At 37.7% G+C, this 25,598-nt stretch overlaps 1 protein-coding gene across 1 annotated transcript in view; it reads right to left on the bottom strand.

The window, feature by feature from the left end:
• Positions 1–25,598, bottom strand: part of LOC121417880 (MAM and LDL-receptor class A domain-containing protein 1-like) — a 166,693-nt gene that overhangs the window by 76,102 nt on the left and 64,993 nt on the right. Inside the window, exons 50-64 of the mRNA XM_041611614.1 lie at positions 22,441–22,578; positions 21,162–21,287; positions 20,473–20,558; positions 18,675–18,834; positions 17,237–17,523; positions 16,512–16,619; positions 15,380–15,524; positions 13,272–13,538; positions 12,411–12,538; positions 8,251–8,458; positions 6,834–7,090; positions 5,713–5,877; positions 4,088–4,334; positions 1,643–1,759; positions 611–843 (exon numbers count right to left, since the gene is read on the bottom strand). Of these exons, the coding sequence (XP_041467548.1) occupies positions 611–843; positions 1,643–1,759; positions 4,088–4,334; positions 5,713–5,877; positions 6,834–7,090; positions 8,251–8,458; positions 12,411–12,538; positions 13,272–13,538; positions 15,380–15,524; positions 16,512–16,619; positions 17,237–17,523; positions 18,675–18,834; positions 20,473–20,558; positions 21,162–21,287; positions 22,441–22,578 (2,672 nt within the window). The remainder of the gene's footprint in view (positions 1–610; positions 844–1,642; positions 1,760–4,087; positions 4,335–5,712; positions 5,878–6,833; positions 7,091–8,250; positions 8,459–12,410; positions 12,539–13,271; positions 13,539–15,379; positions 15,525–16,511; positions 16,620–17,236; positions 17,524–18,674; positions 18,835–20,472; positions 20,559–21,161; positions 21,288–22,440; positions 22,579–25,598) is intronic.

Genomic DNA, 25,598 nt, shown 5'->3' with positions numbered 1-25,598 from the left:
CAGTGTAATTGTATCCTATTTTACTATCACTGCTGCATCTACTACGTCGAAACAAATTCATCTTTTCATTTTTCATAATCATACTCATCATCACCATTGTCATTTTTATCACGTTTATATTATCACAACTAGTTTAGTTTTCTTCTATTTTTTCTAGATAGTATTTCAGTCATTCTTGGCCATTACTTCTGCTCATTATGTGATGTGTTGGTTTGTCAAATTCCCAAGCATATTTTCTTACAAAGAAAATCTGTTTCCCGCAAGTGACTTTATTTTTCAACAATTTATATTTCTGATTTACTGTCAAAACTTCTTTGTTATATCTATTTACCGACCACTAGTCATGTGGCAAAGTGGTTAGTGCATTGGACTAAAAACCGTAAGGTTGTGAGTTCAAATCTTTATAATGTAAGTCAAGCCACTATCCCTGATTAACTCAAACATAGAATATTTCCTATGGAACTGGTTATATACCAGCTTGTCATTTTGCCTGAAAAAAAATTCTTGCTGAGTTCCTACAGGAGTTACCATAACATAAATATTGTTATTAAATCAAAAGAAAAATAAATAAATGATTAAAAAAAATGAAATGAGCAGGCAGAGGCTCTACCTGAATCTTCTCCTTGAACTTTCCAATAAATGCTGTTCCCAACAGCCATGTTCCTAAGGATTCCTTTCCATTTGTTCCATATATCTGGGGCCCATTCTTGATGAAGATAGTGAAAGGTTGATTGGAAGTCATGTAGTAATAAAACTGGACTTGACACAAAGCACCAGTTGGTCCTATAGGAGGAGTGGTCAAGCTGTTAAGACCAAAATGACCATGGAGGTAGAATCCAGGGGCTATGCAATGGAAGAGATAAAGAGTTGACTAGTAATGATTATAAAGTGGTGATACATGTACAGCTGAAAAATACCAAATGACCAGTTCTATTGACCGTTCATGGGTTAGAGAGGATGGTTAATCAAAACCCCAAAATGTGTATTATCTGTATATTATTGTGACTTCAAAAATACTATTACAATATAGAAATATACCCAGAGGTGTGAGTGGTCACAAATAAAAAGATCTGAAAAAAAAGCTGAAGAGTGTTGAAAGTCTGAAATAGAAAGAATTCCCATAATTTTTGTACGGAGATTAAAAAAAAAAAAGCTGAAAATCGAAACCAAAAAATCTGAACTCTCACACCCCTGTATACCACTGGCTTTGAGAATGTATGGGGGAAATTAACTGTTCCAGGTTGCACCCACAATTACTATATTTTCCCAGGGGCGAAGGTCTGATGAAAAATAGTAACATTGCCATTCCAGCCAAGGATGAACAGTTTCCCCTCTTTTCTTTTGATAGAAATGCCTGGAATATTTATTTTACATTCGATTAACAGAAACAGTTAAAATAATAGCTAGATCTTGATAATCTTATCCTTTTTTAATCATCCCAGATGTGGACCAAATATGGCATGCACAGCATATTTAGGTCATCACAAGCCGTCAATCATACAAATGAAATGAAAAATTGTTTCAGTTATATTTTTCTGGTGACAGAATTACAAATAATGCAAAAAAAACGGAATTTTCTTTTTAAAGTATACATAATACATGTATATATTTCATTTTTTCTGGCAAACTTATGCTGTCCTACCTGTTAAATTATTATTGTGATCAGTAGGAAGTGCGTCTGGGTCATTCCCAGCCTTCATAGGTATCCAGCTTAACACAAGAGATCCACAGTACCCATAATCATCAAACTCACATCCACCTGTTCAAGGAACCAAAAGCAAAATGAGGAATGAATTTTTGGATAGAGAGTCCCCTGGCAAACAAACATAAGCTCTAAACCAACCAGCTGAGGGAACATCATCTTAAAAGGTAAAAACCTGAAGGGGATGTCAGAAAATTGTCAATACTATGCACCAATAGGTAAAGCCCACATAATAACTAAAACTAGTACATATCTACTAATACATGTTCCTACAAGATTTTAACCCTAACTAGCTCAGGGGGGGGGGGGCTTTTTAAACCCTATCATTGACATTTTTCGTGATACATGTAAATTTGTAACCTGAAAAAGATTGCGATGCAACATTTCATAGTTTTTCTTTTTTAAGTCTTGTGCAACTTTCAAGTCCAAATTTGCAACACGGAGGTAATGCTGTTCTAAACTTAAGCAACATTTCTTAAGTACCTGTCCGACTCAAATTGCTCAAAACATTATTTCATGTACAAATCCAATGCAGCTTCTGTGTGTAGCCAAACTTTATGAAAATATTATTATTTTCACTTTTATTGATTAGGGATTTGATTTCATGTTATTCATTACTGATATTGTGTCATCAATGATTTCCATAAAAACAGTCAAAACATAAGGTTGAAAAAGAAGGAAAAAAAAATAACAAGTGGAATGCCTCTGGCTGTCTCACCTGCATCACGCGGTTCAATATAGCAGCAGTGCTGACTTTGCATACTACTCTAACTCGCACAAGATGTTCAGTGATACATGGTTACTCTTATGTCCTCTTTTTATGAACTAGACCAATAAACTTACAGAGATATGATGGTTATTCAACAAAAAACCCCAACATGGCCAAAGTTCATTGACCTTACATGACCTTTGACCTTGATCATGTGACCTGAAACTGGAACAGGATGTTCAGTGATACTTGATTACTCTTATGTACAAGTTTCATGAATCAGATCCATAAACTGTCAAAGTTATGATGGTAATTCAACAGATACACCCAATTCGGCTAAAGTTCATTGACCTTTGACCTTGGACATGTGACCTGAAACACGCACAGGATGTTCAGTGATACTTGATTACTCTAATGTCCAAGTTTAACGAACTAGACCAATAAACTTTCAAAGTTATGATGGTAATTCAACAGATACCCCTGATTCGGCCAAAGTTCATTGACCCTAAATGACCTTTGACCTTAATCATGAGACCTGAAACTTGCACAAAATGTTCAGTGATGCTTGATTACTATTATGTCCAAGTTTCATGAATCAGATCCATAAACTTTCAAAGTTATGATGGGAATTCAACAGATATCCCCAATTCGGCCAAAGTTCATTGACCCTAAATGACCTTTGACCTTGATCATGTGACCTGAAACTTGCACAAAATGTTCAGGGATGCTTGATTACTATTATGTCCAAGTTTCATGAATCAGATCCATAAACTTTCAAAGTTATGATGGGAATTCAACAGATATCCCCAATTCGTCCAAAGTTCATTGACCCTAAATGACCTTTGACCTTAATCATGAGACCTGAAACTTGCACAAAATGTTCAGTGATGCTTGATTACTATTATGTCCAAGTTTCATGAATCAGATCCATAAACTTTCAAAGTTATGATGGGAATTCAACAGATATCCCCAATTCGTCCAAAGTTCATTGACCCTAAATGATTTCGATGTTGATTCCTCCAACATGGTCTAAGTTCATTGACCCTAAATGACCTTTGACCTTGGTCATGTGACATGAAACTCTAATAGGATGTTCAGTAATACTTGATTAACCTTATGGCCAAGTTTTATTAACTAGGTCCATATACTTTCTAAGTTATGATGTCATTTCAAAAACTTAACCTCAGGTTAAGATTTGATGTTGACGCCGCCGCCGTCGCCGTCGGAAAAGCGGCGCCTATAGTCTCACTTTGCTTCGCAGGTGAGACAAAAACAGAAGAAACAAATTGATATCACCAAATTTAAAGCCAATACAAATCAATAGCACCATCTCAAGGCCTAAACAACTCATACCTGGCCAGTTTCCTGACCCATAATGCTAGTGTGGTCTAGTATTATAGACCCACTTGAATGATAGCATGCTAATTAACTACTCAATACATTTATACCGCAATAATTTTGTTACCAAGAAGCAAAAAAATTACTTTTCCTCTCAAAAACAGTTTAGTTTCTCTATACAAATACAATGATAGGTCAATTTATTCTCTGTAGTATTAGTAGATATCTGAAAACCTATAATTTAAGACTATGTATTTATAACACATAGTCAATGAGAGACCACACACACAGATCACTCCCCCCAAATACACAAACATTACCATCCTACTGTATCTTACCACAGTTTTGCTCATCTCGTCCGTTGTTACACTGCACGATGAAATCACAGACTTGATCCTGGGTGATACACTGACCATCACCACATTGGTAATCAGAGGGTATAGGACAGGGGATAGGGGTGGTGGGCGGGGCTGGTGTGGTGCCTGGGGGTAGTGCATCGTTTGAGAGGTCACAGTTCGAGAACGAGATGTCATCGATCGCAATGACTCCATCTGGTCCCTTGCCTGTGACTGCCTCTATTAGCACCTTGGATTGGATAACAAGAATGAAATGAATGACACCTCTTTTTTTCTTTTATAATCAAATTGTACAAATTCCTTGACATCTCAAAGACAAAACATGTAGCATCTATTGTGTGTCAGCAGCATGCAAAAAGGTGATTTCTTGCCAGTTCAGACGAGCTGAAGAAGCATCCTGATCAGACGTGAAACTGTTCTTTGTTTCAATGCCATTTAGTCTAGATGAACAGATTTATTTCCTTCTCAAAATTTGTATTTCAAAACATCCACCAATTACATGTGTGATTCTTTTGTCATATTATCTTTAACTATGGTAATTTTGTTTTTTCATGTTGCTCATGAAGAGTTGTATGAATTGACAATAATAATAATCCGCTTTTATATAGCGCTTAATCCATCGGAACGACGTTTCTAAGCGCTTTACAGATATATTATTACCCCGGTCATCGGATTCAATCAGTCATTCCCGCACACAATGTGTGCACATCCTCCACTCCCTGGGGAGTATTCCAGTCAGTCGCCTGTGAGGCGCACACAATACTGGACAAGCTACAATGACTTTCACATCCTACCGGGTACCCATTTAGCACCTGGGTCGAGAGTGGCAAAGTGTGGATTAACGCCTTGCCAAAGGACGCCAGACCGCGGTGGGATTCGAACACACGACCCTCTGTTTACAAGGCGAGAGTCAGAACCACTACACCACGGCTCCTCCACTAAGGTAAGACAATAAAGACCTTTGGCTTAGGAGCAAGAATGAAATGAATGACATTTTTTTTCGCTATTTTTTCCATTTAAACAAGAAATCAACTAAGTTTAATTCTATTGTCCTACTTGTACAATCTTATAGTAAACTGTAGCTATGCTCTATCATTCTCTAAAGGTACTTATGTTAAATCATATCGATCCGTAAAGCCCCCTTCACACTTATTCTGAATCAAGCAGAATTGGCCGGAATGAAATGACTATTGTTCGGCCACGAGTTGGTCATTTAAATCTACTTCGAATACCATTTGAAAATACATGTACCCCTAAAATGTTTTGAACATGACCAAAACCTTTGGGAAGGCCAAAAGAAATAAAAATATTTCAAATGCACTCAGAATGCAGTCAAAATATTTAGAATGTCAAAGAATGTAGCATGAATTATCAATCTGACTCCATTGCGATTCATTTTGACTAGTGCATGATGATTCACCTGGTCAATGTACTGAATTTCAACTCCAGTTTGGTGAATTCATGCATGTAACTTGCTACCCCAAATCTCTAGATTTTTAAAGTATTTTTTCCTTCCAGCTTCTACTTAATCTAGCTGATTCCAAATATAAGTGTGATGAGGGCTTAAGGAAGACCTCTGGAGAGTTATTTAGATGATGATACTTTACCTGGAATTTGTCCTGTACTGATATGATCTGATTGTAACGAGCAAAGCTATCCACATCGAAGTTAGTCAGACTAATAAGGAGAGTCAGAGGACCTCCGACTGATGTTCTTGTGTAAACATTGAGGGTACCAACATCAGGGCCATGTTGAAAGATGAACATTGATATCTGTAAGAAGGATAAAAAACAATATTGAAGATTAGTCATACGGTGGCGGAGTGCTGGTCTCGTGGTGAAAAACATTTGCTCTGGTCCTAATATTTCAAATGTGACCTACCAACCCAAAACCACCAATAAGTCACCAGGGGGGTGTTTCACAAAGAATTAAGTATGACTTAAGTCGCACTTAAATGCCGACACGTACATGATATGCAACGCGCAATCTTATTGATAGATACGCGGGAGTGCGCGTCCTCATGGCACGATCTGACCAAGCGGTCAAGCCTTTCATACCGTACGCAACTCGGCATTTAAGTGCGACTCTAAGTCATACTTAAATCTTTGTGAAACACCCCCCAGGGAAGTTCTCATATCCATTTCATTTTGATTCATGTTGCACAAATTAACACTTACTTCAATAAGACTAAATGGTATACGGAAAAAATGGCTATTGGACCAACTTGTTATTAGATGGAATGGTATTAGAATAAATGAAAGTAGACCATGTGGTGAGTGGAGAAAATGTTGGTAGACCGATGATAGTAGACGAGTTGGCAATTGGACAAATTGGTATTAGACGAATTGGAAATAAACGTGGTTGCTTACCAAGATGCATTCATCCTGCCTTAGCATTCAGGCAAATTGGCCAACACAAATCTCTGACCACAACCACATACACGAACCCTTTAAAAGCAGTTTAGGCAACTTGTCAAAAGTCTGTGCAGTGTTGTTTAGCGAGAATCCAACTTTAAAGGTTCTATGCATCTTTTCATAACAGCTTCAAAGAGCTCCCAACTATTTTATCTTTAATGACGTATGACAATATGGTAGCAAATTGACGTTTCCAGAGGGAAACATTGAGCTCTGTCTTTGACAAGGTGTGTAAGAAGTACAGAGTCCTTAAAAAAAATTTGGCTTACAAAAGGAAGATTCTGTGGCTAGTAACAGAAACAATTGATACTGACCATACATGTAGAGGTCTGACCAGTTGGCCGGAAGATTGGCGATGCGATCCTGGCAACATCTCCTGTTCCGGTACCTTTAGCATCGGCAAGCATGTAATAACCCCCGACTTCATTAAGGGTGTGGTCACGTGTAGGGGCATACTTCGCACCCATGTCAAGAGCTCCTGATGTCCTCACCCAGTTGTAGTCGGCAGGGATGTTTGTGTATGAGCATATACCAGATTCAAAGTTACATCGGCCTGTGTATGTGTCAGGGTCTATGCAAATACAGATCAGAATGTCAATGACAAGATTACATTTTTGGAAGTTACAAACATTTAGCAGCATGGAAAGGTATATTCTGAATCAAATATCCAAAAGTAATATCTTCATCAGAATATCTAATATGATATTGTGCAATGACATTTGTGTGCCGTAAGTAACTTGGTAGTGTCTTCATTTTCAACACATTCCGAATGGCACCACTGCAATTCACTGAACTTACAACTGGCAAAATAGGAAGATCGGAAGGATGCAAGGACATCCAACCCAGGTTCACCTACCCCTATGACACCAACCGTAAGGCATCCGCCCAAGGGACGCCAACCCAAGGAAAAAAAAGACACTAAATCCCAAAACACCAATCAAATGATAATAACCTCAAGGCCACGATCTCAAAAGATACCACCCACAGTTATATCAAATTAAAGACACCAACCTAATTAAACTAACCCCAAGGACATCAAACCCAGGTACGTGTACACCTGCTATAAGGACATCAACACCACGGACATGTTCCTGGAGGGCAACAAGCCAAAGGACACAAACCAAAAGAGACTAACCTCAAAGATGCAAACGCTAGGAGACTAACCTAATGACACCAACCCAAGATACACCAATTCCAGGACTCCAGCACCCTAAAAACAATACCAACCAAATTACACTAATTCTAAGGACATCATCCCAAAGGACACCAACTCCATGGACACCAACCCCAAGGACAGCAACACTAGTCATATCAAATCAATGATACCCACACAAAGGACACCACTCCAATTGCCCTTCCTAAATGCACCCACCCCCAATGATATCAACTAAAGGACTCCAATACCACAAACACCAACCCCAAGGACATCCACGGAGAGTAGCTCAAGGCCCTACCCCTTCAACACGGGTCGTGTGGTCCAGCGGTTAGAGCATTGGACTCATAATCGCAAGGTTGTGAGTTCGAATCCCAACTCTGCCAATGTCTCCACTTTGATAAAAAGGCCCAAGAGTGATATCTGTCGTCTATTACGTCAGCCACTATGACTGATTAACCTAGACGTAAAATGTTTCCAAGGTAATTGGTTATATACCAGCTTGGCGTTTACCAGCAAAAAGTGCTGTCCTGTCGAGTTCCTGCGGGAGTTACCACAAACAGAAAACAGAAACTCACCACATTGGAGCTCATCTGAATAGTCCCCACAGTCATCAGAGTAGTCACAAACCAGATTCATGCTGATACAGGCTCTATTGGAACATCTAAACTCTCCCTCTTCACAAGATGTCTTAGGTTCTGGGAAGCCACACATGATCATCTCAACGGAACGGATGGCTATGACACCTCTGTCAGAAGCATAGTCAAGCATTCCTAGGAAATTCATCTGTCAAGTGAAGAAAGACAATAATGTGGATTTATCATGCCACCTTGCCAATTAAAAGTCAGGGCCCGTATTCCATAAACGAGATAAGCATGCTTAAGTAAAAAATCTAAGCATTTTGTCTTATTTTTCTGTCTAAGATAAAAATCTTAGCCAAAACGCGTATTCCATAAAGAATTGGCTAAGAATTTTGTCTTAGAATTTGGCTAAGAGGTTTTGCACAACTAAGACAGATATAGGATGAATGGCTAAGTAACTTTTCTTAAAACTGCAGATTCTGTATTCCATAAATACAACATGGCTAAGAATTTAGCCCTAACTTTAAGACAGCTGTGAGTTGTCTTAAGTGTATTAGTTTCAAGGTAATTCAGCCAACAAAATTTTATAATTTATACCTATATTGCATTTCGAGCTCCTACCTCATTTTTTAAACCGATTTTCATGAAATTTTGAACACACATCGGTCTTAAGGTAAGGAGGTGGAAGATGTTTTTCTTTTTCAGAAATTATGTTGCCATGGTAACAGTATATTATGGCCAAAATTTTGCCGTTTAAAATACTTCATTAATTTTCTACCAATACTCATGAAAGTTGGCTCACACATTGGATTTGAGGAAAAGATGTGCAAGACACATTTATGCAAGTGTCGGAAATTGTGTTTCCATGGTAACGGTATATATTGGCAAAAATTATGTATAAATCTTGCTGTTCTAACTACTTCCTCAGTTTTTAACCAATTTTCATTAAATGTGGCACAAACATTAGTCTTGATGTGAAGATGTGCAAAACATATTTTATGCCTACATAAAAAATTGTGTTGCCATGGTAACAAAAAAAAATACCAAAAATAAATGAAAATCTTATGATTGAAATACTTTATCAGTTTTCAACTGGTCTATTCTCCTAAAAACTTGGCATACACATTAGTCTTGAGTTGCAGCTGTCTAAGACATATTTTTGCCTGTATCAAAAATCATGTTGCCATGGTAACGAAATATTATAGTATAACGAAAATCTTGTAGTTCAAACTCTTTTATCTTTTTCAACCAATGCTCATGAAATTTGGCACACACATCACCCTTGAGTTGAAAATGTGCAAGAATATTTTTTGTCTGTATCAGAAATCGTGTTGCCAAGGTAACAACATATTATATAATTAAATTAGGTGAAAATCTTGTGGTCTGAAACCCTTTTTAGTTTTCAACCAATTCTTATAAAAGTTGGCTCACACATTGATTTTGAGGTATAGATCTGCAAGACATAGTCTATATTGGAAAATTTGTTACGTGAACCAATTTTTCTGTGGCCGGTCGAGACAAGTATTTCCTAATAAAACCAATGTTTCGCAATTGGTAGCAAACTGATCTACAAATAAAAGAAATGTGATTAGACATGTGAGAATCAAAAACTATACCGAGATTGCGACAAGAACTTGACAGATTTACAGTGAGGCCAGAAAATGAGATTGAGTCGATGTGGATTTTACTAAGATGTACCAGCACTTTGGAACCAAAAAAAAATTCACATTTGGCTGGATTCAACTTAATGCTAGATCCCTAGCCTGCTTCCTTTTTCAGGCCTACTGTAAGATGAATAGATCTAGACTATCCTACATTTACTATTTTTTAGAACTAGAATCTATATTTTGATAGAGTCTACAAGTCTCTACTTTAGATCTCGACCTATAACTATTAACACCTAGATTGTTATAGTTCTACTTCTACTAGATCTAGATAGGGTCTAGCTTTTAGTCTTATTTTTCTTCTAGATCTAGGCCTACGTTAGAGATTCTAGATCAAACAGTAGACTAGTCTGACTAGATCAGCCAGTCCTAACGTTAGGGCTACCGTCTAGGCTAGAAATAGAATCTAGAATGAATAGAAGAAAGTATAGCCATAATACTATAGGCTAGGTTGCCTAGACCTAAAGTAAATTTTTATATAAATGTGGGCCTAGGCCCCAGTCTAGACTGAGCTATTGGTCTAGGCTTTACTTTAGGCCTGTTTTCTAGAAACCTAGATCTAAACAAACTCCCCAAAATATATAAATTAAGAACTCCTCCAAACAAACATATGGACCTAAAAGAAAAGTAGACCTAGGCCTAGATCTACTTAGAATCTACATAGGCCTAGATGTCTAGGTCAGGACTAGGCCTAGGCCTAGATCTAACTTTAGGCGTAGACCGTAGTTGGCAAGCAATGCATATGCCATAGCGATAGGCCTAGCAGTAGCACTGTAGACAGGAATAACCGTCGTTTCTGGGATTTTATTTAAAAGTTTCTGACAATTTTTACTGTCATATCACATTGGTAAGATTAGGGTCTAGTCCAACGTAATGTTGTTAGACTGTCGAGTGTCGTACTCGTAGTTTAGCAGAAAAAACAAAATACAGTCGGAGACAGAAGCTTTTGGTCTAGGGCTAGATCTAGGCCTAACTCTAAGTCAGATCTATTCTAGTCCTACATGTAAATCTATCCCTGTCCTAAGTAAGGCTAAGCCAGGCTAAGTCCTGAATGTTGTTCTAGGCCTAGACCAATACTAATATAGGTCTAGGCCTATATGATGTATTATATAGATTCAGTCTCGGTTGCTCGATCCACTATGGGCTATGGCATGCCACTACTAGACTAACAAAGGTCAAAGTTACGTTTTGCAGCCTTCATGAAACTAGTAAAAAAAAGTAAAAAACAATGACAATGTTTAATACTCCTGCAAACAGACGAATATTATAGATCTAATTGGGCCTAGGCTAGATCTAGGCCTAATGTTAGACCCAAGACTAGTCTCAAAAGTTACAAAAGTTTTCCCTTAGGGGGCCTAGGTCTACTTAAACTGAAGATAGAGTAAAGATGTCGAGAGGAATATATTCAATTTATATTTTGACAAACAATACATGAAAAGTAATATATGGGACTGATACACAAAAAAACTGTGCAAGTCACTCGGTTTGGGATTGAAATGTTTTGGTAATTAACAAAAATATAGATAAGTTGAATTAAAAATGCTTACCTTATATGTGTGATGAATGCTCTTCTCTTACTATAATAGTTGTAATTAGTTTCAATAAAATCCAAATTTTTAAGAAAAAACAACTTTAGTCACATTTTTGCAAGTTTGTTGCAGTGACCTCTGCAGCAATTTATCATTAAGAAGGTCACTGAAGGTCATAGAATTTGAGACTTTGGCTTAGCCATATTGCCTGACTTGAGACAAATGTCTTAAAGTTTATAGAATATTGTTAGGGAAGATTTCTTAGACAAGCAAAATGCTAAGACAAATTGCTAAGACTTAAGCAAAAAGCTTATCTTGTTTATGGAATACGGGCCCAGAGCTTCATCTTTCCTTAAGGGATTTAATTGACTTTTCATTCCTAAACTTCACACTTCATCACAGAGAAGACAACATGGATGCGGGAATGCTGGATTGTTGCAAAAATTATTTGCCACTGCTTTCTCACATGCTATTGTTTTGTCATTCAGGAAATGTGAAAATTAGGGACCTTGTCAAAATTCTGTGCCATGGCTTTGAGCAGGAATCCCAAACCACAGAAATATATTTTTGTGGTAAGGCGTATACTGCATTCATAAGGTCTGTTTTCTCTTCAAATTGGCAATCGTCATCATTTACATATATGAAAAACGTCAATAAAGATACAAAATTAGGCAAACTATATGGTAGTAGCAAATTTCTACCCCCCAAAAAAAAATCCCAATTGGCATATATTTTAACAGTGATTTAATTATTTTGCAAACTTAAAATATGTCACGTTAGGAAGCTTTTAACGGGGAACAGCGCCACATACTACACTGAAAGTGTTTTCATTATTTCTAGCATACAGGTATTTCCTCTTTCTGACCATATCCTATATGTCATTGCTAGCATTCTGGATTAAGAAGAAATACATTGTATATCCTACAAGAGAAAAATAACCTCTCGAAGAAAATGAATACATTACTTGAAACGGTCTTCTTATTCTCTGGACAGTAAAGATCGCTCGTTCCCAGTTACCAGACATTGGAATAGCAGCTCTATACATGACGGTCTCTTCTGCTGGCGATGTCTTATAGGTCACAACTATATCATCTATAGGTAATAAATAACAATAGCAGAGGTATTAATTGTTATCATTGGTAAATCTAAAGAAGAGTCTGCTGATGTCAATGGGGAAACTTGAAGTCAAACATAAAAAGTGCAAGCCAAGAAAGTAATCTTTTGATTGGTTAAAGATCTTTTTGGTTAAATATCAAGTACATGCAACATTTGAAAGCAAGGCCCATATTCTGAACTTGAGTTTAAAGTTGTGGTTTAACTATGGAGAGTCAAATGGCGCACAAATCCCTAACAGTACACATTCCATTTTATTATATTAACTCATAGGACACCCAAATTGTTAATTGTTGAAAAGAAAAGCAAAACCTAATTTTCATTCCCTTCTTTCCTTCATTTAGATGAAGTCTAGATCAGTTGGCCATTTCATAAAGCTGTTTGTAAGTTAAGAGCAACTTTAGGAACAACTGGTGATCCTTTCTTATGCGCTTAACCTTCGCCTATGAATATACAGTTTACTACAAGAAAGGATTACCAGTCTTTCTTAAAGTCGCTCTTAACTTACGAACAACTTTATGAAACGGCTAAGAGATTTATGAAACACACACCTGAATATCTTATTACTGAAGGATACAATAGGATTACGCAGCATTTTCAAAAGTTTGCTTCTGTTATCTAACTTCTATGAACCTGTAATTGTTCCTTGTGAATTAGTTTTGAGTACCCATTAAAAATATAAATAAAAAGAACCTCTTTTTGCAATACTTACCTGCACCATCAAGGTAATACCAGAAGCGAACAAAGCAGCTAGAACCTGTCTCCTGGATCCACGGGCTAACCAACCGAGGATAGTCCGCTCCGGCAAGTTGGTCTGCCGTCCTATCAACCACCATGAAGGTAGAATTGGGAGCTGGAGGCGGTAGGGGAAGATTGGGAGGAGGGGTGGCTGGAACTCCGGCTCCCTGGCGTATCCATGGCAACAGCCCTGTGAAGTTGCTTGTGTATCCGCACTGGTCATCGTCAAAGAAGCAGGTACCTGGATAGATGAAGTGATAATGTTAAAGGTCAAGTCCACCTCAGAAAAATGTTGATTTGAATCAATAGAGAAGAATCAGACAAGCACAATGCTGAAAATTTCATCAAAATCAGATGTAAAATAAGAAATTTAGGACATTTCAAAGTTTCGCTTATTTTTAACAAAATAGTTTTATGAACGAGCCAGTTACATCCAAATGAGAGAGTCGATAATGTCACTCACTCACTATTTCTTTTGTGTTTTTATTGTTTGAATTATACAATATTTCACTTTTTACGAATTTGATGATTAGGACCTCCTTGCCTGAAGCTCAAAATGTTAAAATAATGGAATTCCATGTGTTCAGGGAGGAATAAAACTTCATTTCACACGACAATGAAGATAAAATCAAAATATTTCATATTTCATATAATAAAATACAAAAGAAATAGTGAGTGAGTGATGTCTTCAGTTCCCTCATTTGCACACCAACCGAGATGTGCATATAACTGTTTTGTGAAATGAAGCGAAATCTTAAAATGTCATAACTTTCTTATTTTACATCCGATTTTGATGAAAATTTCAGTGTTATGCTTGTTGAATTTTTCTCTTTTTTCAAATCAAGTTTTTGTTGGGGTGGACTTGTCCTTTAAGTTTACTAGTAACATCCAGAGAAAATGGCATCTCATGCCTTCAGCATTTATGTGGGAGAAGAATAATAATGATGGCTGGTTGTAGAGCAGTTAATAACTGAAGTGGCTAGACTGGGTCGATTTTTAGTATATTTAGAGTATCACTCTAATTAGTTTTACATATCATTATCAGTTATTTCCCTATTATTATTGCCACTATCATTAATATTAAAATCATAATCATTATCACTACTATTACATGTATATGGGCCCCGTCTTACAAAAATTTATAATTGATTTGATCAATTTTAAGTATATGGAAATCCATCAATGTCATGATTTTTTTAGGAAATTAGATTTATGTCCTTTGAAAACAAAGAAAAGCATACTGAATTGTCAAGAAAACAGTGAATGTATGAATATACATGTACATCATTTCTAGAAAATATTTTGAACATGTATTTTAGATGTTGATGTTGCTGGCTTTCCATAGTTGCAATTGATTGGATCAATTGGAACTCTTTGTAAGATGGGCCCAAGAAGTATCATTACTAAGTTATTACCTTTAGCAAGCAGTTGTAAAAAAGTGTGTCCAGGGGCCCGTTGCAGAAAGAGTTGCGTTTAAACGCAAGTCAAAAAATCAAGCGCAAGTCCCAAATGCGCGCTGTTGATTGGTTGAAAATCAAGTTGCGTATGATTTTTAGAGTTGCGATTGATTGCAATTCTTTCTTCAACGGGACCCAGGGCCCAATCTTACAAAGATTTACAATAAATTGGAACTCTATGGAAATCCATCAATGTCATAATTTTTTCTACGAAAAAAATTGCACAATGTCCTTTGTATGCAAAGAGAATCACAGTGAATTTTCAAGAAAAAAAATGAATAATATAATAATAACGGTATATTTCCCCAGGGTAGCCACTTCAGTTCCGAAAACTGTTCTCCCAGCGGGCCCTGCTATGAATGCAAGAATATACATCATAACAAGATAATACTTTGAACAAACATGCATAATAGATGTTGACGTTGCTGGCCATCCATAGTTGTGATTGATTGGATCAATTGCAACTCTTTGTGAGACAGGCCCCAGAAGTATCACAAGCAGTCATAAAAAAGTGTGTCCAGAATATAACCTTGCCTAATCTACAAGAGAGGAAAGAGAGAACACTCACCGCAATTTGTTTCATCAGACCCGTCTGTACAATCCGATCTCATGTCACAGACCTTACTTGCATCTACCTTCTCATCTCCTGTTAGGCAGGTGAATGGTGGTGGAGGGGTAGTATCAGCACTACAAGCACCATTGAATAGATACAGGTCATCGATGGCAATGTCACATGCAGCTGCATCACCATGAACTCCCTCTATCATCATCTGTCAGGAGAAAAGAAAATGTGAGGTCAGACATATACAGTATGAAGCAATAAAGGTGGCTGAGCTGAATCAATAAGCCAGTTAGTAGTTCCTTTCTGCGCATGATCAAAAGATTCTACGCATGATCAGAGGAAGGTCCTTTGTACTAATGTGACATGGTGGTCTAAAATCTAAGAGATACATGTACTGTAAGCACCAACTTTGATGTCTTGAACTTGAACTTGGTCTGTTCCTGGTCTATTCAATTCTTTCATCCTGCTATGCAAGACAAGCTTACGTAATATCTTGCTTTGAAATCTGCCTATCATAACCAGAGATGCTCGGCGGGTCGCAAGCCGAGCACATCCCCCAAACCCACTGTGTCGTCCGGCACAGCGATATATAGAGCTCACACCGAATTTTGACAAATTATCATGGCGACAATGACCCTAGCATGCAGGTCCCCCAAGTCCATCAACCAGCCAAGTGTGGTTGAAAAGTGACTTATGGTTGCAGAGAAAGAGTCTTGCATGTAAATTTGTACGTTGACCTGAAAATGACCTTTGACCTTACCATGTGACCTCTGACTGCAGCATAACATGCAGGTCCCTCAAGTCCATCTACAATCCAAGTTTGGTTGAAAAGTGACTTACGGTTGCAGAGTTAGGTGTCATAAGAGAGTCTTGCATGTAAACTTTAACGTTGACCTGAAAATGACCTATGACCTTACCATGTGACCCTCGACTGCGACATACGGTTGCGGAGGTAGGTGTCATAAGAGAGTCTTGCATGTAAACTTTAATGTTGACCTGAAAATGGCCTTTGACCTTATCATGTGATCTCCGACTGCAGCATAACATGCAGATCCCCCAAGTCCATCTACCATCCTAGACTTTGCTAAATGGTTCTTGACTTCCGAGAAACACATAATTAACAGCCCCAAACAAATTCTCTCCAGCAACTACATGAAGCTAGGTTTATACTAAACTGTGGCATTAGCCAACTTACTCTATACTGCTTTCCGACACTAAATGTGAGTAGTCTTAAGTTCCAACCATCAGCTTCACCAGTGAAAGACCAGATTATGTTCGTCTGATATGCAGTTTCCCAGGCAACCTAATATACAGAAGGAAGAATTGATGAAAGAAAAAACTCATAAATAAAAGAAATAAAACACCAAAATTAATCTAAACAGGTGCTTGAGATGCATCTCCACCAAATGGTGGATGTTGAAACGGATTCGCTAGGATTTTATGCAACAGCAAATATCCATTTTTTACTCATGCAATTATATCTACGTGTATATCATTGTTATTCCCCTACCGAAATTTAAGCGTGCCGCTTGCTAGTAACCAGCATGCGACTAGCAGGGCGCTCGCTTAATAAGCGAGTGCATGCTAGCGAACAGTCCCTGCTCGCTAAAAGATCGCTTAACTATTACTCTGCACGCATATCACACGCTTATTAAGCTAGCCGCATGCTAGTTACTAGCATGCCGCAAGCTAGTCGCACGCTTCCCGCAAGCTTGGAAATTTCTGTAGGGGTTACATTATGATAATCATATTTATACCATTTGATGTTATGGTATTTTATGGAATGGAATTACAAATTAAGTGTGTTTCAGAATACATGTCCGCTGTGCCTTTATTTTGATGTTACTCCTCAGGGATAAGCCTGAGAGATTGGTCATCATGCAGAGTTGAAAATAGTTAAAAGAAACATGGCCAACTTACTGTTAGCTTGTTCTTGCTGCCTGGGCATTTCATATGATACCAGAGACTGAAGCAGACAAAGTCCTCTTGAGGATCAATGCTAGAAGACTCCAGTCTAGCTCTAGTCCCATGTGAACCTAGAGCTGAATCAATATACATGTACCAACCAGAGAGGGAGCCTGTTGTGTGATCAAACTGAGGTCCTGTCCCCTGGTTGCCTGTAGAACCACTGTGTCGTAGCCAATCAATCTCATCCGCATTCTGAGTGTTCGTCCAATCGCAGGTGTCGATTTCAAAGTCACATGATCCTGACAGAGAAAAGTGAATTATAGGAATAGTTAATCGCGTCTTCATTCAGATGATCTGAAAAGCATTCAAAGACAGTGCTGCACCAGCCCGAGTTTGCTTAATCTCAAGATTTTAGCCCGATCGGCCCTCTTTGCTATTAATCTCGAGATTCAAGAAATCCTGCTCGAGCAAGGCATCGATGCATTATGGTCTGATGCCATGAATAAATGATCCCAAGTGTGTCTCCACCTGCGAATTAGAGGGATAATTTGTAAAATAGCGCACTACTTTTCTTAAATAATCCCAAGTTGACCTGGGATTGCAATCTTGAGATTAATCCAGCGAACTAGCACAATAATCTGGAGATTATTCAGATCGGGATAATTCACCAGATCAGAAATAGCACGCTAATTTGAAAACTCTGGCTGGTGCAGATGGCCTTTAAAGATCAAGGGTGAGACTGCTGTCTGTTATTTCATAAGTCTTCATATCAGTTTATAACATCTTGTAATTGATCTGTATATTTGCTATTCAGATTCTTGATTATAATAAACAGTAATAACTACATGTACATCTAAGCCTTTAAAAATAAAAAAGCATCAAAGTGCACAATATTTACAATACAAATATAACAGAGATAAAGTAGAAGGAAATAAGTAGTCAGAGAGTATGTTTTTAAAAGTCTCTTAAATCAATATGTAGTGTGATGATGTTCCATTCCTTAATGTGTGATCACTAGCTTTTGTACAGATCTTTAAAATAGCACGCAAAAATAATATTAGCTACAATCCAAAAAATATACAGAGAGACCTGTGAGTCATAGTGATTCAGTTTCCTTTTTTTCATCCATGTTTTATTGTTCGAAATAGCCATGAAATAAAATACTCCAAAAATTTGCTTTCCCCAATTAATCGTGGGCCCTGCAGCCGCTGTGCAGTGCCAGATCGACGAGGCTCTATCCCTTTAATTGTTGAACGCCAAACAGGGAAAACAGCAACTTCAATCTTTCGAGCTGACGCCCAGGATTTGAACCCCTGATCTCCCGGTTGTGAGACAGATGCTCTACCAACTGAGCCAACACACCTCCCATGCACATGTGACACCAAACAAATAATAATAATAATGGAATGGCAAGTAAAATTATTCTAACAACAATCCAAATATGTCCTACCTAGTTGTCCAGTGCACCGTTGATCTTTGACATAGATATCATCAAGAGCAGCAAAGACACCTGGAATAGCTTTCTTGATAACCAGTTTGAATGTAAACACATTGTCATTGCTGGATGGCACTTCTATTGAAGCTTTCCTCCAAAGACCACTCGTTGGATCCTTCAAGATGTGAAAATTAATGAAATTTTATTGGTTTCCTTCTTATACAGTGCGTCCCAGAAAAAAAAGAAAACGGATTCCCATGTCTTTTAATTCAAAGGCAAAGGAACTATGATATTTCATTTACATAATCACATAATTAAATTATTTTTCTTTATTCTGATACCTAATACATGTATTAGACAAACACTTTAGGCATTAATGAGCAAGACAAGTTTGAAAATTCAATTTCAAAACCAGGTTGCCCAGAAAAATTGGACAGGATTGGTTCGTGATACGACAACCGTGCATATTCCATGATTGGCTCATTAGCATTTTTGTGTATTCTTTGTTAAGCTCCTCTCACTGATCCCTGAAATGAGAGTGGATTCAGATTCACAAGTGAGTTTCTGTGTAAATCATTTCTGATACGCCTCAATACATGCGATTTGCTAAACTGTTGGTTTCAAATGAAAGATAACTTTTCAATCTTCCCATGAGTATCATATGGTAAAAACATATTTAATAATTGTGAAATCTGTCTCTAAAAAAAGGTTTCCTTTTTTTGTTGGATGCACTGTATATCTAAATTTTCATGATTACATTCTTGTTAAACATGTGAACACAATGTTACCAAAAATTCAAACAGCATATCCATTATCCATTTATGTTTGAGGTAGGATGAAGGAGCACTCATAGCTCAGGTTGTTATGAAATAGCATAGGGGGGGTGGAGGTATTGATTGCACGATTATGACTAAAATTGATCCACACATCATCCATGATTTAATTTTTAAATTTATTTATAATTTAATTCATCCCATCATATTTCCTAATTATTATATGTTTATTTTATCAGTACAAGTCTTGAATTTTATATTCTACTGTCCATAGGTACTGCCTTGACAGAACACTTGCTTTGTTCTTTTGCAGTTTCCCATTTCATGTTCATTTTTTTATACATGTACTGTAATTATCCTTATACAATCTTAGCCCTTTTCTAAAATCTTTCTTGCATCTTGCTATGTGTCTTTGTTTCCTTGTTTGTTTGTTTTTAATGTATTTTTGATGTTTTTTGTGTATGCTCAATGTATTTTAATGGACGTGAATAAATAAATGAAATGAAATGATGTAATCTCCAAAACTGTTTACACCCCAAATATAATGAACATTAATTTGGCCATAAAAGTGTAAATGACTATAACTCTCAATTTAGGATCTCTTGTGGGAATTTTTGCAGGAACTTATACGTCACCAAGGTGCCTATATACACAACTGATTAGGCAACATGCCAAATATCTGTGACACATATTTTAGTAATTAATTCAATGCAGCTTTCCCATTCTTTTCTCAATGAAGAAATGTTGGAAACTTGAAATGAGAAACTACTTGCAAGATTCCCAGTAGGAAAAGCATGGCTAAGCATGGCTTTGACTCTTGTAAAGGTGTCATGTCATGTAGGTGGAAGGGCCATGGCGCTCACCCAGGTGCTAATTGGGTACCGGTAGGAAACAACCGTCATTGTGGTTGGTTTAGCAAGTGTGCACCGAACAGGATGCTTAAAATGCTATGAATCCAGTGACCAGGTAATAATAATTGTGAAGTGCTTTGAACAGTCGTAGATATAAAGCCAATTGTTATCATTATTATATCATGTTACCTTAAAAGATGTTGAAACCCCTGTTGGTAGGATAGCCCCTAAGGCATCTATTTGGTAGGCTGCTACAGTCAGCTCTCCAAAGTCATCTAAAAAATATTACACAATGTGTAAAGTGAGCAATATGAGGAAAACAAACTGAACAAACATAAACTTACACATATAAATGTACCAGCACAATAAAATATGGAATACTAGAAATAATAAAACATATCATCTTTTGGCAAGGCATCAATCCATACTCTTTCCAGGTCAGTGCTAAATGCTGCCTGGCATGATGTGAAAGTCAATGTAGCTTGCCAAGTGCAGTGAGCACCTGACATAGTGACTGGCTGGAAATACTCCCCAGGGAGTGGAGGATGTGTAATCATTTTGTATGCAGTGACTGACTGAATCCCATGACCAGGAAAACAATAATCTGTAAGTGTGGAGATACGTACAATGTATGTGTCGTAAGCACCTTATAAATACCCACATCATTACAAATGTATGATTGATCTTGATACAGTCTACATAATCTCATTCATCTACATCTATATTCAACACAAATGCATTCACACTACATATACTACCACTGACGTGCTAGACCTTAATTATGTTTTCATTTGAACCAGTGAAAAACACATCCAACTTATATCCCTTCCTTGAATAATCTACATATAGTCCCACTTATACAAATTCATGTCGCCTACCGCTAATCATGTACCAGAACTCAGTGCACCTGAAGCCACTCAGAGGATTGGGATATATGGATGAGAGCAAGGTTCCACTAGCATCAACTTCTGAAAGCTGGTCTGTCGTGATTCGCATGTAATATCCTGAAAATAAAAAATGGTTACAGAATCATTTTTTGTGATCACATAGCTCAAATCCACTCACACAGTCAATTTTTATCATTTTGTAAACAGAGAGGATTTACGATTAGCAGGCAGATATGATCAAGTGATGATAGGACCTCCCATCTGATAGAATATATGTGGCCTTCATCACTATCAATATTGTAATCATCATTGGCATCTATCATCCTCATTTCATTTTTATTACAATCATCAAATTCATCTTTATCATCATCTTCATTATCATTATCACCACCATCATCTACATCATATTCATTTTATTATCATTACCATAATCATCGTTAATAGAATCATTATCATCAACATTAATAATGTCATCTTAACGTTATCGTTGTCATCCATTATCATCATCATCACTATCTTAATTATTGTTATCATCAACATCAAATTCACCTTTAACTTCATTTCATTATCCTCACAATGTTGATCAGAATCACCTTACATCGTCATCATTAACATCAAAATCATTTATATCATCCTCCTTTTCATCATCACTATCATCATCATCATCATCATCACCATCAACCTCATCATCATCATCACCATCATCATCATAATCATCATCATCATCATCATCATCATAATCATCAACTTCATCTTCACCATCATCATCACCATCATCATCATCATCATAATCATCAACATCATCTTCACCATCATCATCATCAGCAGCATCAACCTCATCATCATCATCACCATCATCATCATAATCATCATCATCATCACCATCAACCTCATCATCATCATCACCATCATCATCATCAACATCATCTTCACCATCATCATCACCATCATCATCATCATCATAATCATCAACTTCATCATCACCATCACCATCATAATCATCATCAGCATCACCATCATCATCATCATCATAATCATCAACATCATCTTCACCATCATCATCACCATCATCACCATCAACACCACCAGCATCGCATCATCACCACCATCATCTTTATTATCAACATCATGTTCACCACCATCGTCACCATATCATCATTTTACCACCACCATCATCATAATCATCATCACCATAATCCTCCTCCTCATCGTCATCATCACCATCAATTTATGATCATCATAATTATCATCCATTTGAAATAATTAATACCATCTTGAGTGCCGGACGTATGATCATTTTGAGGCAGTGATTTAGGTGATGACAGTCCATGATCTCTGACCCAGTCAAGCTCATCTGTGTCATCATTAGCATACCCACAGGCATCGTCAGCCTGGAAATCACAGAATACTGCATGCCAAGACAAAAAAACAAAATGATTGATTGGGTCATTTCATTCCAAGCATAGAAAATTAAGGGGAGCAAGCTAACCAACACTGTGTAGTGAGTGTTAATAAATATCGTTTGAGGTAACTATAAAAAATGCAGAAAATAAATCAGCCTATACTTTCATTTGTATGAATAATCTGAAATGTTATGAGAGAAAAAAATATTTGTTTTGCCCTGGTAACAAAATTATTGCTGTGTGGATGTATTGAGTAGTGAATTAATGTTATCATTCGGTTCCGCTTATCGTCATTCCAATAGAGCAGTGGATTCTTAACAAACGTGGTGACTCTCTTCTACACGGGGCCTCCATTTAACATCTTAACAGAAGGACAGAGTGCTTTCACTCTAATATAACCCGCATCTATGGAACAGAGGAAAGACGTTTACATGCAATGCAGGCTTCCGTCATTCGCTTGGGATGGACTCGAACCCACAACGTTTGGTTCAACAGGCAGACTCTTTACCGTCTGAGCCAGCTTCTTTCTTAAAACTTGGCCAGATTTGAATGGATGAAAAGGTGAGGTGGCTTTTTAATAGATGCTGGTTCTTATGTGCTTTAATCAGTAGAGGGCGCCATCGTGCTGACCACACCAAATTCAAATGGACTCTGCAAATATAAGTATTTTTTGCTTAATTTTGCCCAATATCAAGAGACTTTATGGATTGGAAATGTTGCTAAACATTGCTTGACTGTGATTTGTCAACAATCTATGTGTTTCTAGCTGTGTATATTTGGTATATTGACTACAATGAGTGCCGTTATGATATGCTTTCTTGTGATATTGGTTGTGTGTATGGAGAGTGGACCGTCATTCGACAACATGCCGGCAACCTCGGCAGCTAGCCAACCACATCAATATAGCACAACACAACTAAATCCAGTGAACTCTAATACAAGTAAGCACATTCCTGTTATGAAGTATACTCGTGAAGAATTATTAAGAATCAAGGAACATGGTGTGAAAGGTGATATTTCGACAAATGTACAGGAAACTATTAAATCACTTGGAATTTCGAAGCGACGTCGAGGACGACGTGCTGGACGAAATTTACGACGCCATATTGAAGTCGTTTTTGGTCATCGTCCATATAAAACAGAAACCAAACGAGATGTAAACAAGGCGAACTTAACAAAAATACCTACAAGAACAAGTAAATATCCAGTCATATTGCCTTCATTTCTTCTGGCTAATGTGAGATCATTAAACAATAAATTTGACGAATTTGAAGCTGTTGTAACCGACAATAATTATGACATTGTAGCTGTGACTGAGACTTGGTACAAAGATGATATACCCCTAGAATATGTATCAATCCCAGGTTATAATGTGATATCAAAGGCAAGGGTTAATCAAACCGGAGGAGGAGTTGCTAATTATGTGAAGAATTATATAAACATGAGTCATGTACCAGACACCAACGTCCCAAACGAACTTGAGGTAATCTGGGTAAAAGTGCGACCAGCTCGCCTCCCTCGCTGTGTAACAGAGATTTACATCGCCGTAATCTACTACCCAAAGCAAGATCAAGTAATCGCACAAAGGATGATCGACCACATCGAGAGTACAATAGAAAAAGTCCTTACAGATCACCCTAATGCTGCTTTTGTAGTCCTGGGGGATTTCAACCAACTTAATGTTGATCAATTACTTCTGAACAAGAAATTCTCCCAGGTTGTTAATAAGCCAACAAGGGGATTTAATACCTTGGACAAAATAGTGACAAACATAGCCCCGCTTTATGAAGACGTCGAAATCCGTGCTCCTATTGGCAGCAGCGATCACTCAACCGTGGTATGGAGGCCCTGTGATTCGCATCCCCCACCAAACAAAACATTTGTTAAAACGAAAAGACCAATGAAGGACGGCAGCATCCGGGCTTTTGGTCGATGGTTGTGTGAACACGACTGGACCGAACTGAATAAATCAGATGACGCCAGTGAGCAGTGTAATATATTTTACACTACGCTTAATACTGCAATTGACACATATTTTCCTGTTCGTTCTGTCAAGTGTCATATAGCCGACAAACCGTGGATGAATCCAGAAATCAAAGCGATGATACGTAAACGTCAAGTGGCATTCAGTGATGGAAATGATACTCTCTCTCGCTATTGGAGCAACAAGATAAAACGGGAGATAAAAGATGCCAAACGTTTATATTACTCGGAAAGAATCCAACATCTGAAGAAAAGTGATCCTGCTGGCTGGTATAGGGGGATACGCAATATGACGACTGGTAAACAACAAGGCATCAGGATCAACATACCAGATATGGACAATGATGATCACGTTGCCATCGCGAATAGAATCAACGAACACTTTATTGGTGTTGCCAATGACATCCCCCCTTAGACAGAACCAAGTTACTTTCATACTTACCTGCACGTCCATGCCCGTTGCTAGAGCCATGGGAAGTTTTCAGAGAACTCAAAGCTGTTAACCCTTCTAAAGCTTCTGGCCCAGATGGAATATCTGGACGCCTGATAAAGGAGTTTGCTCTGGAACTGTGTGTACCGTTGACGAAGATTCTTAACTCATCATATCAAAGCGGCTGCGTCCCTTGGCAGTGGAAGCGAGCTACTGTCGTGCCAGTTCCGAAGTCAACCCCTGCTACTCTTGAAGCGATCCGACCAATCTCCCTGACGGATCAATTCGCCAAGGTAGCAGAGAGCTTCATTGCTAAATGGACAATGCAGGATATGAATCCGTATCTTGACCCTCAACAATTTGGAAACAGGAAAGGTCTATCTACGGTCCATTGTCTTGTTGACATCCTTCACCATCTGTGTCTGAACTCGGATAAACCCAAAACTGTATCTACATTGATATTAACTGACTTTAGCAAAGCATTTGACCGCATCGATCAAAACGTAGCCGTCATGAAGCTCCTGTCTCTCGGTGTTGACCCATCCCTTGTGCGTTGGATAGCAAACTTTCTACAGGGTAGACGATAGTGTGTGAGGTACAACACAGCCGTTT

Source organism: Lytechinus variegatus, chromosome 6 (assembly GCF_018143015.1).
Source record: "Lytechinus variegatus isolate NC3 chromosome 6, Lvar_3.0, whole genome shotgun sequence".
Classification (NCBI taxonomy): domain Eukaryota; kingdom Metazoa; phylum Echinodermata; class Echinoidea; order Temnopleuroida; family Toxopneustidae; genus Lytechinus; species Lytechinus variegatus.
This window is presented reverse-complemented; position numbering and strand designations above follow the sequence as displayed.